The sequence below is a fragment of the Caretta caretta genome, chromosome 1 (genome assembly GCF_965140235.1).
Source record: "Caretta caretta isolate rCarCar2 chromosome 1, rCarCar1.hap1, whole genome shotgun sequence".
Lineage (NCBI taxonomy): Eukaryota > Metazoa > Chordata > Testudines > Cheloniidae > Caretta > Caretta caretta.
The window spans coordinates 28,812,456-28,826,431 of NC_134206.1; the positions used below are offsets into that span (position 1 = coordinate 28,812,456).

Genomic DNA, 13,976 nt, shown 5'->3' on the forward strand with positions numbered 1-13,976 from the left:
TGTCCCCATGTGAAGAATAATCAGTGGATTCTTGCCTGCTCCCATTAGGATTCTCTTCAGCCTTAGGTCCACATTCCATATATTAGCTCCAGGCAGACAGCACATCCTTCTATTCTCCAGATCAGCTCTGGTGACAGGCCTTTCTGTTCTTCTTAGTAGGAAGTCCCCAGTTACGTAGACCTGCCTCTTCCTGGTGTTTGGGAAGGCTCAGGCTCCCCCAGCCTATGATAACGACCACCCATGCCTCTTCCCCTCTTCCTGTAGGACTAGCCACTCTTCTCTTCTTCCTTGCTCTTCCATCTTCCGTTACTGCTTCTCCCTTTCATTTTCCAACAGCCTGTTCCTCAGCTCTATTTCTCCTTCGCTAGCCGGTCTTTTCTTCTGCCATGTTCTCATAGTCACACGCTTCCACTGGTCACTTTTTTCCATCCACAGTTCTCTGATCTGCAAGTCTTGAGGTTTCCCTTCAGCCTTCTCTCTCTATCATCTGCTCAAATCCCCTTAGAAACTCAACCATAGTTTGCATCTCCAAACCTCTGGCCTTCTCTTCCTTTAGGTCTATCAGGCGGCACTTCATACGAACGAAGCACCTTTTAAGTACCCTCTCCAGAAGATTGTACATCCTGCAGCTTCCACATCTAGTCACCTTCATTCCGTGGGTCACTACCACTGCTGCTTCTGTAGCTGTCATAGCCTTCCCTCCTAAATGCCTGTCAAAAAGGAAAAACAAACAAACAAACTATAAAACTATCCTGACAACACTAGAAAAGTGCAATCACTAGGGAAACAGTTATAATGGAAAAAAGTGAGAGCAAAGCTGGTTGAAAAATGATTTCAAAATTATGAAGTGTTCCACGTGGACCTATTTTTCATAACATTTTAAACTGAAAAATTAATCAAATTTTTATCAAAATCGTTACTGAAATTTTTCATTCCCAAAAGCAGTGTTTTATTACTTTGTACAAAATTTTTCATTTACCAAAACAACAGGTTTTCAGTAAACAAAAAAATGCCACTGAGTTCTAAAACAATTTTGACAAAAACGTTTTAAAAAATTAATAAAAACATCACTGGAAATTTTGCAAAAAATGGAAAATACCTATAATTTTGATAATTTTTCTTGAAGAGTCATTTTAAAAAATAGGCAGTTTTGTCATGAAAAACCTTTTACACAGGAAATTTCAGCCAGCTCTAATACAGAGTAAAACCATCATTTAAAAAGAATAAAGGAAAATCATTGGCATTTATATGCCCTGTTAGTCCAAGGGAGCTCAACTCTGTTGACTCTCTGGACAGAGGGCAAGCTTCGTTCATTTATTTATTCATTCAGGCATTAACTTGAGGGTTGGATATGAACTGTATTTAACCTCATCAGGGAATCTTATTTTTTCTTACTGCCAGTTTGCTTTTTGGATTGTTGTGTTATATGTATTGTACATGCATCCAGAGGTTTAACAGTGGGTTCAGTTTAAAAAAAACTTCAAAGGAAACCTGGGATAAATGGGACTTGTAAACAGTAAAGAACAAACTGTTCATCAGTAATTCATTATGTTTACCAGCCACACATCAAAAGAAGCGACATAAATTGTACAAGTTCAAGATGAAAATAGTTATGAGAACATCCAATACAATCTGGCCTGTGCAGAATCATGGCCTGATTCTGCTCTCACATGGATGTAAATCAGGAGTAACTTGGGGTGAATAACTCGAAAATCAGGAATGACTGAATTAACTGGGCCTGCTTCTTCCCTCACTTCTCAATGTAAACTTAGACTGGCTGAAGCCAACGGAAAAGTGCAAAACTAATACGAGGTTAGAAATCCCCAAACAGGACAATCAGGGCTTAACCAGTATAGTTAAAGTAGGTACAGCTCACCTAGTTTGGATACAGGTATATCAGTATATAGGTACTTTATACAAGTGTAGCTATTCCTGTACAGGAAAGGGAATTAACTATACTGGTATAAGTCTCCTTTATGCTAGTATAACTGTGTCTACATTAGGCTTTTACCAGGATAACTATTTGGGTAAAATAAACACTAATTGAAATAATTATATTGATAAAACTATTAAGTGTTAGAATAGGCCTCACATAAACTAGTAATGTTCCATTTACTAGGTTGCATTTGGAAATATCTGACATGCTCATAATTGTATGTGACATTTCATTGTTCAACCCAGTTTATAATATTGGTCATACTATTTTTATATTGTTAACTTTTGAAACAAAAAGAAATTTCAGTTCCCTGACGAGGACAGGATACTGGCGGTTTCCTATGAGGTTTTACAAAGTCGAATGTGATGAAGAAAAGGGCAGTAACAAAATGGCCTCATATATCTCAAAAAGAAAAGGAGTACTTGTGGCACCTTAGAGACTAACCAGTTTATTTGAGCATGAGCTTTCGTGAGCTATATAGTCTAACATATGACGGCCACACCGTTCAGTTCACAATAAAAAACTGGTTGACCAGGTATAGGTCCAACCTCAAACGTTATTGCAAAGGAATGAATAAATGGGGCCCTTGAAAGGCCTCCCCCACAGCACGTGCGCCCGCATGCACAGTCCTTTCCTCTCTCTGATTTTGCTGGTGATAAGGAGACAGATGTGGCAGAGCAGCATAACTTTCCAAGCAGTATCACCTGTGATACTGACCCTTCCACATAAGGGAGCACTGCGCAGTCTAAGCAAGATTCATCATGTTACTTCCCATTATAATCAATACTGAGAACAGTGTTGCTGTAACTTCCCATCCCCTATGACATCATCACTGGCATAGCCGTGTAGGAGAATTCCCAGTTCCAGACAGAGTTCCATTCAGTTAACAGTGGCTTTGCGTGTGATAGCTTCCCTTATTTCTTTTCCCCTTGATGCTCTGTGACCTCGCTTTAGCATCAAACATTATATGGCATAGGTGGGATGTGGCATGTAGTGTGAGAAGGCCAGGAGGAGGGGGGCTCTGCCAGCAACATTGAAGTGAAACTATATGGCTATTGAAGCGAAACATAGTATAACAATTGCAGCAAATCTGTCTCCTGATGTATTTGGTTCAAGCTCTTTCCGGGCACTCACCTGCTTTCTTGTGCCAACTTAATCATGAGTGAATTAGCAAATAAGTTTTAAAAAATTCACTAATGCGATGGTGTACTCAGCACACAAAGTAGCCTCATGAGCATTTACTGGTTAAGTCTGCCCTGCTGCCCATTCCCATCCCGCCTGTGTAATGGCACCTTTGCTGGTTCAGGGCATTTCCTATTTCAGCGAGGTTCTGTCCATCAAGGCACAAGCTAAGATACCTGTGAATTGCCAATAGGCCACCTGCCTAGCCATTGTTATTAGGCTGTGGTGAGCTCTTTAGTACTTGGGCCTTTGCTTTTAGGTAGGATTTTCAAAAGCATTCAGTGTTGGTCTAACTCTGCACCCATGGAGGTCAATGGGATGTTGATTCCAGTGGGAACAGAATTAGCCAATGCTAAGTGCTTTTGAAAATCCCATCTTCCCCTCCTTGTGAAGCACCATACACTGTGAAAACAACATTGATCACATGTATTGTGTATTCAGCAAAAAATATGGTGTATACATAATAGTATTCATAGATTTTAAGGCCAAAAGGGATAATTATGACCTCCTGCATAACACAGGGTGCAGAAATTCACCCAGTGATTCCTGCTTCAACTCCAATAACTTGTAGTTATCTGAGAACTTATCTTTCAGGAAAAGTAGCCTTGATACGGCTGCAGATGATGGAGAATGCGTAATTGGAGAGGAATGTTGATCCAGTGGTTAGGATGCTAACCTGGGGCTTCGGAAACCCAGATTTGATTCCTTGTTCCATCACAGACTTCCTGTGTGACATTGGGCAAGTCACTTAGCCTCTCTGTGTGTCAGTTCCCTATCTGTAAAATGGGGATAATAGCACTTCTCTACCACAGAGGTGTGGTGAGGATAACTACATTAAAGATTGTGAGGCAGTCAGATACTATGGAGATGGAGACATAAAAGTAGCTAAGATAGAATTACCCTCACTGTATGGAGGGCTGGTTAGGGGAGGGGGGATTGGCCCCCCGCCCCCATCCACCCCACCCCACTTCTCACCCGCCTGATGCCCCCCCTCCCGCCCCTGGACCTTTTCCCCATCCAACCACCCCTTCTTCCTGACCGCCCCCAGAACTTCTGTCCCTGACTGCCCCCCACCGCCCCATCTCCTTCCTGACTCCCTCCCCCGGGACACCAACCACTCCTTCTCCCTGTACCCTGACTGCTCCCGGAACCTCTGCCCCTGACTGCCCCCCGCCACCCCATCCAACGCCCCCATCCTTCCTGACTGCCCCCCAGGACTCCTGCCCCCATCCAACCCCCCTGTTCCCCGCCTTATGACGGCCCCGACCCTATCCACACCCCCACCCCCCGACCACCCTCCGAACTCCCCTGCCCTCTATCCAACCCCCCTGCTCCCTGCCCCCTTACCGCACTGCCTGGAGCACCGGTGACTGGCAGCGCTATAGCCATGCTGCCTGGCTGGAGCCAACTATGCACCGTGCAGCACAGGGCACCGGGTCAGGGCGGGCTCTGCAGCTGCGCTGCCCCAGGAGCTTGCGGCCCCGCCGCCCAGAGCATCGCGCTGGCCGCGCAGGGAGCTGAGGCTGCGGTGGAAGGGGAACAGCGGGGGAGGGGACGGGGGTGAGCCTCCCGGGCCAGGAGCTCAGGGGCTGGGCAGGAGGGTCCCGTGGGCTGGACGTGGCCTGCGGGCAGTAGTTTGCCCACCTCTGATCTAGACCATGATCAAGTCATCTCTTTGTTTTCAGTAAGATCATTAGATAGATTAATGCATCTGAATATAACTCACCTATTCATACAATCATTATGAGGGTCTTTTGTAAAATGACTTTGATGATTTGAAATAATTGATCAGGGTTGTCCAGCCAGCCGTTTTGCAGCAGTCTGTCCTTTGCTAGGCTAAAGCTATTCAGGAACATCACATTGCTCGCTTCACTTCCTCCCATCTTCTGATTCAGCCTACCAGAATTCTACTCACTGACTCCAGGCAGGTAATGGTTCAAGGATGAGGAATATATTGTTCGCATCCATCAACCAGTACTCCTGAATTAGCATCCATCAGCCAGTACTCCTGAATTTTGTTGGTGTCTGAAGTCTGTGACACTAGTTGTGCAAAAGCAGGTTTCGGAGTAGCAGCCGTGTTAGTCTGTATGCATCCGATGAATGAGCTGTAGCTCACGAAAGCTTATGCTCAAATAAATTGGTTAGTCTCTAAGGTGCCACTAGTACTCCTTTTCTTTAAGCAAAAGCAGGATACCCAGTGCTTTCGGATAGATGCCTTTTTATCATTTTAGAGATCCAGATAAATATATAAATCATTGTCAATCCGTGTGAGTAGATGCTTTACCTGGAGTACTGTTGTGATTTATATTATGGTAATACTTATAAATCAGGGTCCCATTGCTAAGTGCTGAACAAACTTGTAGTAAAAAGATATGCCTTATCCCAAAGCCCCTACAATCTAGATGGTTGGTATATTTTCAGGGCAGTTTTTCTGGGCTGATATAATTCTTTTCCCGTATTTGTTTTTATTTAGCCGACAATGTCAACCTGCTTTTCCATCGGTGCCGGTACAGCAGCACAGTCCAATGTCCTCCCAGGCCTCCTCCATTACTGGCCCACTGCACTCAGCAACCTTGCCACAGCTCCCATCAACTGTAACTGCCCAGCCTTCACCTGCGACTGCACCAAGCCAGCAGCTCACGCCTGATGCATATGCCATTGTGGAGCGAGCGCAGCAAATGGTGGAGATGCTGTCGGAGGAGAATCATGTTCTGCGGCAGGAGCTGGAGGGGTACTACGAGAAGGCAGACAAACTTCAGAAGGTACGTGGAATGTTCTCACAGGGTATAAAAGAGGCAAGCACCCATTATAGTGTGTCTAAAGTGTGTCTATTACCCTCCTAGGCACGGGCAGTGATCTAAGTAATCCTTCCTAACATGAGGCACGCAAACTGCCTGACACAGCCTGTGGTTCCTATCGTTGCCATGTGGGCCCTTTGTAAGTCCTTGCCAGTCATTGGATGGACTGTGATTCCAATACAGTAGGCTGTGCAGACTCCTTTGCCATGAAGATGTTACTCAGAAGGCGTGCTGTTTTTTCTTTTCTTGGGAGCATCTACTGCTTCAACTTTTTTATGCCTGCCTTAGGGAAACTTCCTTCAGTAGGCTCCCTTCTGGAGTGCAGCGTCTGAATACATGGCATTTTCAAGCTAGCACCTTTGTAGAGGTGTAGCGTAATCAGAAACATTTTGTACATACCTGAATATGTTTAGTGATCGCAACAAAATCTGTCCTGTGTGGTCTTGCGCATTTTAATAGATTTGCATTAGTCCTTCTTTTATCATAAGAAACAAACACACCAGTACTGTGGGTTGACTGATGTTTGGGACTTCGATAATAAATCTTTTCTGAGGAGTTGTTTTTAAATTTAATAATAAAAAAAAGCAACACTTCAGAGCCCAGTTTTAAAATATGGGCACCAAAAGTTAGGTGCCTAAATCCATTTTTAAGGCCTCTACATAGGTGACCTGATTTTCAGAGTTGCTTCCTTTGACCTCATTACATACCCAATCTAATGGGACCCACACTGTGTAAAATAATTATTTAAAGATTCTGTTCATATTTCCGTCACTGTGCCTATTTGTCTAGCTAACTGTCTAAAGCAACAATAGAAGAAAATGGAGAAAAAGAAAATCGAGCAAGAAGATGATACTTAAAAAAAGAGAGGTTTCAGAGGAACAGCCGTGTTAGTCTGTATTCGCAAAAAGAAAAGGAGTACTTGTGGCACCTTAGAGACTAACCAATTTATTTGAGCATGAGCTTTCGTGAGCTACAGCTCACTTCATCTGATGAAGTGAGCTGTAGCTCACGAAAGCTCATGCTCAAATAAATTGGTTAGTCTCTAAGGTGCCACAAGTACTCCTTTTCTTTTTAAAAAAAGAGAGCCTTTTTGGCAGTGAGTGGGCACTGCTGTCTGTCTCCTGTCCAAGCTAACAGTGGATTGCTTAACTCAGTGCTAGAACTCTTAGGGTCTGTTTTTAGAAAGTGGAGTCTGTACATGTTAGGGCATAAACAATGATGTACCTACCTTGTGTTCAAGCCCAGGATGGCCTATAGGTTGCCATGACTTCACTGCTGTTTTAACCTGAGTATTCTAATGTGGATTAGCAAACCCAAGTTAAGAACACATATGCATTTTTTTGCAGTATAGACATACCCTAAGTATAGGAAATACTGCAAATATAATCGTAACGTTACCTACGTGCAAAGGAAAATGCTGTGAAGATTTTACACCACTGCACAATCAACAGGACTTTTATATATCCACTTTGAACTTCATGGGCCAGATTTTTAGAGAGTTGAGGCTAGAGGTCCAACCCCATACTGAATTTTGTGTAAAGAGTTGTAAAGGTTTTAATGGTGTCCTCTGTATGGCCTTCCTGGACAAAAAATGTTCTTTGAATAGGTTGGATTCCAGATGTTGGTTTTACGAAGGCTGCTTTATATTTTTATAAAATATATTTGAGTGTGATGCACAAAAAATGTATTAATTGAAGAATCTTACCACTTTATACTGGTTAGTAATTGCATTCTATTTCTCTTTTTGGTGCTCTGGAAGTTTGTGGCATTAGGCCTTGACACAGGAAAGCACATGCTTAAGTCCCATGGAACTAATTACGTGCTTAAAGTTAAACACATATATAAGTGCTTTCCTGAATAGGGACGCTTCCCTGAATCAAGGCCTTCATTGGTCAGTCATTTAAAAGGGCTCCATTTTCTTACCTGCTTTGATGTGATGGACATCCGAGAGTGCTAAAGGAGTTGGCGGATGTGATTGCAGAGTCATTGGCCATTATCTTTGAAAATTCATGGCGATCAGGGGAGGTCCCAGACGACTGGAAAATGGCTAATGTAGTTCCCATCTTTAAAAAAAGGGAAGAAGGAGGATCCGGAGAACTACAGGCCAGTCAGCCTCACCTCAGTCCCTGGAAAAATCTTGGAGCAGATCCTCAAGGAATCAATTCTGAAGCACTTAGAGGAGAGGAAAGTGATCAGGAACAGTCAGCATGGATTCACCAAGGGCAAGTCATGCCTGACTAATCTAATTGCCTTCTATGACGAGATAACTGGCTCTGTGGATGAGGGGAAAGCAGTGGATGTGTTATTCCTTGACTTTAGCAAAGCTTTTGACACAGTCTCCCACAGTATTCTTGCCAGCAAGTTAAAGAAGTATGGGCTGGATGAATGGACTATAAGGTGGATAGAAAGCTGGCTAGATTGCTGGGCTCAATGGGTAGTGATCAATGGCTCCATGTCTAGTTGGCAGCCGGTATCAAGCAGAGTGCCCAAAGGGTCGGTCCTGGGGCCGGTTTTGTTCAATATCTTCGTTAATGATGAGGATGATGTGGATTGCACCGTCAGCAAGTTTGCAGATGACACTAAACTGGGAGGAGAGGTAGATACACTGGAGGGTAGGGATAGGATACAGAGGGACCTAGACAAATCAGAGGATTGGGCTAAAAGAAATCTGATGAGGTTCAACAAGGACAAGTGCAGAGTCCTGCACTTAGGATGGAAGAATCCCATGCACCGCTACAGACGAGGGACTGAATGGTTAGGCAGCAGTTCTGCAGAAAAGGACCTGGGGTTACAGCGGACGAGAAGCTGGATATGAGTCAACAGTGTGCCCTTGTTGCCAAGAAGACCAATGGCATTTTGGGATGTATAAGTAGGGGCATTGCCAGCAGATGGAGGGACGTGATCATTCCCCTCTATTCGACATTGGTGAGGCCGCATCTGGAGTACTGTGTCCAGTTTTGGGCCCCACACTACAAGAAGGATGTGGAAAAATTGGAAAGTGTCCAGCGGAGGGCAACAAAAATGATTAGGGGACTGGAACACATGAGTTATGAGGAGAGGCTGAGGGAACTGGGATTATTTAGTTTGCGGAAGAGAAGAATGAGGGAGGATTTGATAGCTGCTTTCAACTACCTGAAAGGGGGTTCCAAAGAGGATGGATCGAGACTGTTCTCAGTGGTAGCAGATGACAGAACAAGGAATAATGGTCTCAAGTTGCAGTGGGGGAGGTTTAGGTTGGATATTAGGAAAAACTTTTTCACTAGGAGGGTGCTGAAGCACTGGAATGTGTTACCTAGGAAGGTGGTGGAATCTCCTTCCTTTGAAGTTTTTAAGGTCAGGCTTGACAAAGCCCTGGCTGGGATGATTTAGTTGGGGATTGGTCCTGCTTTGAGCAGGGGGTTGGACTAGATGACTTCCTGAGGTCCCTTCCCACCCTGATATTCTGTGATTCTATGACAGACAAAGAAGGTTCAAGTCCTTCTCTCTGAGGCTCCTGAGGTTCCTGTTGGACTTTAGTGGGAATTGTGAGTGTTCAGAACCTCTAAAAATAAAGCCACTCATTTGGGTGCCTAAATTAGGCACCTAAATCTGAATTTTTTTGCCTTAACTTCTATGTCTTTGTTTCCTCACCTGTCAAATAATAATTATGTTTACCTGTTTCACCTCAGTGTTGTGTGATTAGTTAAATAATGCATTTTGGACTTGGAAATTGCTCAGTGTTATTGAAAAAAGGCTGTATGTAATTTTTTCTAAGCAAAATGTGTCACTGCGAAATAATTATAATCATAATTAATAATAACAATATCTAGCTTTGATCATGCTTTTCATCGGTTGATCTCAAAGCTCTTCACAATCCTCCGTGTATTTGTCCTCACAAGACCCCTGCGAGGTAGGGATGTGTCATTATCCCCATTCTACAGATGGGGAACTGAAGCACAGAGAGGCTAAGTGGCTTGCCCAAGGTCACACTGGAAGTCTGTGGTGGAGCAGGGAAAAAATGTTTGCAATATGAGGGACAATCTTTCCTCCACTGACATTCAGAACAGAACAGAATAAAAATACTGGGGACTGTGAAAAGCAGACGGTGTTCCTGATGTGTATAGCACAGCTAGTAGTTTGTATGAACAGATTGTCCCTATGTGCTGTCAAATTCTAGACCATGTTTGAATAGACATTTTGCAATAAGTTACAAGGTGGTGATTAATCCTGGCATTGTTTGAAACATTGTCTCATTCTGACATCTAAAAGAGCTGTTATCTTTTTGATATTTCATTTTTAGCTCACTTGTTCATTGCTTTCTTTTTTTCTTTCTTTCTTTGTTGTTGTTGATACTACCTCTTTGAAGCTTAATGATCAGGTTGGCATGGTTTCAACCAACGTCTCATCATGTAGGTTGTTGGAGTGGGTTGGCATCAGAAGCCATCTGGGGATAGAAAGGATTGGGGATGGGGTGGGAGTTGAAAAGGAAATTGCAGAGCTGCTGAGAAACATGAGAATGATTTACTGGTGTTCCCCTTGTCCCCCTTTATCACTTTAAACAAAAGTAGCTTTGATGGTAGCTCTCCTTTTATCCTGCAGCAAGCCTGCCTCTGGTCGTAGCTGCTGGACCATGTGGAGGGACTTGTGTGGTGGAGTGTGTTTTGGGGGGAAAAAGATATCTAAAGAGTTAAAGGGCATTGAACAAGGCTTCACTTATATGGCTTAACAATATTGATCTGCACTAATAAGCTGTTAAACTGCCTGGCTGTGTTAGTAAATTAATTTAATTGCAACAGGAACTTTATGTAACAGGTGGCTTTTAGGCAGGAAAGACTAACATAGGAGAATGGTTGTGGGGATAAAGCATAAGCCCTGGGAATCTGGAGAGGTAGGTTCTCTTTCCACCTCTGCCACAGACTTCCTGTGTAATCTTGGGTAAGTCACTTCATCTCCTGGTGCCTCATCTGGAAAATGGAGATAGCCAGTATAACATGAGATCCCAAAGTGATGAGGTGTCTAAGGGGGAGGGGAGTTATGTGGTCTAGGGAAATGTTGAGAAGGAGCAGGGAGGTGATATTACCTCTGTATATGGCATTGCTGTGACCACTAGTGGAATGCTATGTCCAGTTCTGGTGTCTGTACTTTAAAAAGGATGTTGAATAATTAGATAGGGTTCAGAAAATAGACACAGGAATGATTTGAGGTCTGGAAAACCTGCCTTCCTGTGAGAGACTTGGAGAAGCTCAATCTGTTTAGCTTGGTAAATAGAAGGCTAAGAGGTGGCTTCAACATGGTCTATAAGTACTTACCCGAGGAGAAAATTTCTGGTAGTAGAGGCTCATTAATCTGGCAACAAAGACATAACAAGATCCAGTGGCTGGGAGCCGAAGCTAGATACATTCAAACTAGAAATAAGTGCTGATTTTTACACTAATGTAATTAACCAAGGTGTGCTGGACTCTTCATCACTTGAAGTCTTTACATTAAGACAGGATGTCTGTCTAAAAGATCTGCTCTAGTCCAGCCAGAAACGATGGCATGGCTCAGGAGCTGCTGAGTGAAGTTCTATGGCTTGTGTTGTGGCAGAAGTCAGGCTAGATGATCATAATGGGCCCTTCTAGCTTTGAAATCTATGCCTACTTTGTAAGGCACTATGATATCTTCAGAGGGAAGGCACTGTTGGGGTGTTATGTATTATTATAGAGTAAAAACCAGCTAATTGAAGCATTGGTTTGATTCTGCAAAACTTGAAAGAACAGGCTTTCTCTTGAGATTTCTAGTAATTGTCATCCCAAGCAAAACAGCTTTTTTTGTTAAATTTTGGTCCAAATTTTGGCTACAGAAGATGAGAAAAAAAGTTGTCCAGATGTTTTTGAACCGCAGTAAAGATTCGGGTTGAATTTTGGACAAAGATGGACAAAGATTGAATTTTGGACAAAGTGTTTTATTTTATCCAAGCATGTTTGCCCGTTGCCAGTTGGAAAGTAAACGATTGCTGATAAGTTCTCCAGTCGTAGTGCAGGAAAGAGTGAAAAATAAACTCTCTTCCTGTACAAGGTGGTTTTCTTACAGCAACAAAGTAATGTGGCAAGGTTTATTCGGGTTATTTTGAGTATGCGGTCTCTTGTGCTCAAAGTGCGACTGTTATTTTGGTGGGTCTCAGTTATGCTAAAGAGAAAGGCCACCTTTTAAAGATGTTATTAGCTGAACAGTAATTCTGCTTCCTGGAGTTCTTGCTTTTTAAAACCAAAATAAAAAGGACACTAATTTGTGGTAGCACTAAGACAGTGTTTAAGATCATACTGTGCTGTTTCACTGCCACGTTACAAGAAGCCCATTGGATTCTCTGTGTTGTGCAGAATTGGGGGTCACTTGGGAAGCAGTGGACGTTAGGTAGCTTTGTTAATGACCTTTTAAAAATTTTGAGTAGAGATGAGCAGTGAGTGCATGGTAATTGTTAAGTGACCACGTAAGCTAGATATTTGATGAGTTTGGAGACTGATCCAAAGCCCTTGAAGACAATAGGAGATTTTCCATTGATTTCATTAGGCTTTGGATCAGGTCCAGGTTAGTTTCCATTAACATAGATTGATACCCCTGAGTTTTACCTTCAGTGTCAGGTCTAAATAAACTGAAATCAAAAGTAAGTCGAAATGGCTGAGTTTCTCCTAGCTCGTTCTACATCCCAACCCTGCAAAGTCACACATCACAGGCCTCAGGGGGGTTCTAAACAATCACAAACCTTTTGGGGAATCTGGATGCAAGTTCGAGTTTGTGACAAAATGCAAAGCCTGGCCAGTTTCACTAGTTTCGAGTTCCACTGCAAACATTTTGTACAGCTCCAATACAAACATTACTGTAGCTGGGCCTCTTCTTCGCCGTTGCTGCAGCATCAAGTCCAAGCAGCATCAGAGAGTGCCCTAAACCCTAGAGTTTTCATGCCAGATGGGCTCTATTATAAGGAGAGATGGGCTCAGATCCAAATTGCCAACCCCAAGTGTCCAAAAATCCTGAATCAGGCCCTGAATATGTTGAGATTGGCTAAAATCTCATGAGATTGTAACCAGTGGTGAATTTGGGTTCTTTTAATTTGCCTCCCGATTTTTGAGCCATTAGGGGTCTTGTTTTCCTGCTTTTCTCCACAGCCATGAGGTCTATAAATATAGAGCCAGATACTCAGTTGGTGTAAATCAGCATAGCGCCATTTACTTCGCTGGAGCTATGACAGTTTGCACCAGCTGAGGATTCGGTCCTTATTTATAATTTTTTTTTTCAAATGAAAACTGAGATTCTATCATAATCCCAGCACTCCAGTAGCTGGTTTTCATGAGATTCAGTGACACTGCATACCAGACCTTGCTTTTGACTCCCCTCTAGCACCCTTGGACCAGGTAGGGATCTGAGTACACAGTTTAAGCCTATCTCTGTAATGTCTTGAATACCAAATCTGTCCTGGCTTGAATGCACAAAAGGAGTTAAATACCTAAAATCCTGTTTTAGACCCCTAAATCCCGCGTTTTGGGACACTGCAATGTACTAAACTCCTGCTGAATCCTGCAGGTACCTAAACTCATTCAGCACCTAAGTTTTGGCAGCAGAAATTGCCAAGGCACCTAGGTCTTTGCCTCTGAGCTAGTGCATACTGCCTCCCTGTCTGGGTGCCCTCACCACCAGGGTATAGAGTCATTCTTATGCTTGTGCTCTCTTTCTGGCACAAATAATGAGAGAGAGACAGAGACCTATATCCCAGGGTCCAGTCCCCCTGCTCCAATGACTCTAATTATTTAGCCACAGGGCAACAGCTTCCACTGGAGAGACTAAGGCCTGGTCTACACTACGAGTTTATGCTGGATTTAGCAGCGTTAAATCGAATTAACCCTGCACCCATCCACACAACGAAGCCATTCTTTTCGACATAAAGGGCTCTTAAAACCGATTTCTGTACTCCTCCCCGACGAGGGGATTAGCGCTGAAATCGACATCGCCGTTTCGAATTAGGGTTAGTGTGGCTGCAATTCGAAGGTATTGGCCTATACAGAAATCGGTTTTAAGAGTCCTTATGAAAACAGAGAGTGCCCTAA

At 43.3% G+C, this 13,976-nt stretch overlaps 1 protein-coding gene across 5 annotated transcripts in view; it reads left to right on the top strand.

Annotated features, from left to right (window-relative positions):
- AMOTL1 (angiomotin like 1) overlaps positions 1-13,976 on the top strand; it is a 122,183-nt gene that overhangs the window by 54,724 nt on the left and 53,483 nt on the right. For all 5 annotated transcript variants that reach the window (XM_048843375.2, XM_048843365.2, XM_048843356.2 and 2 more), the window contains one exon: positions 5,592-5,880. In XM_048843375.2, the coding sequence (XP_048699332.2) occupies positions 5,592-5,880 (289 nt within the window). The remainder of the gene's footprint in view (positions 1-5,591; positions 5,881-13,976) is intronic.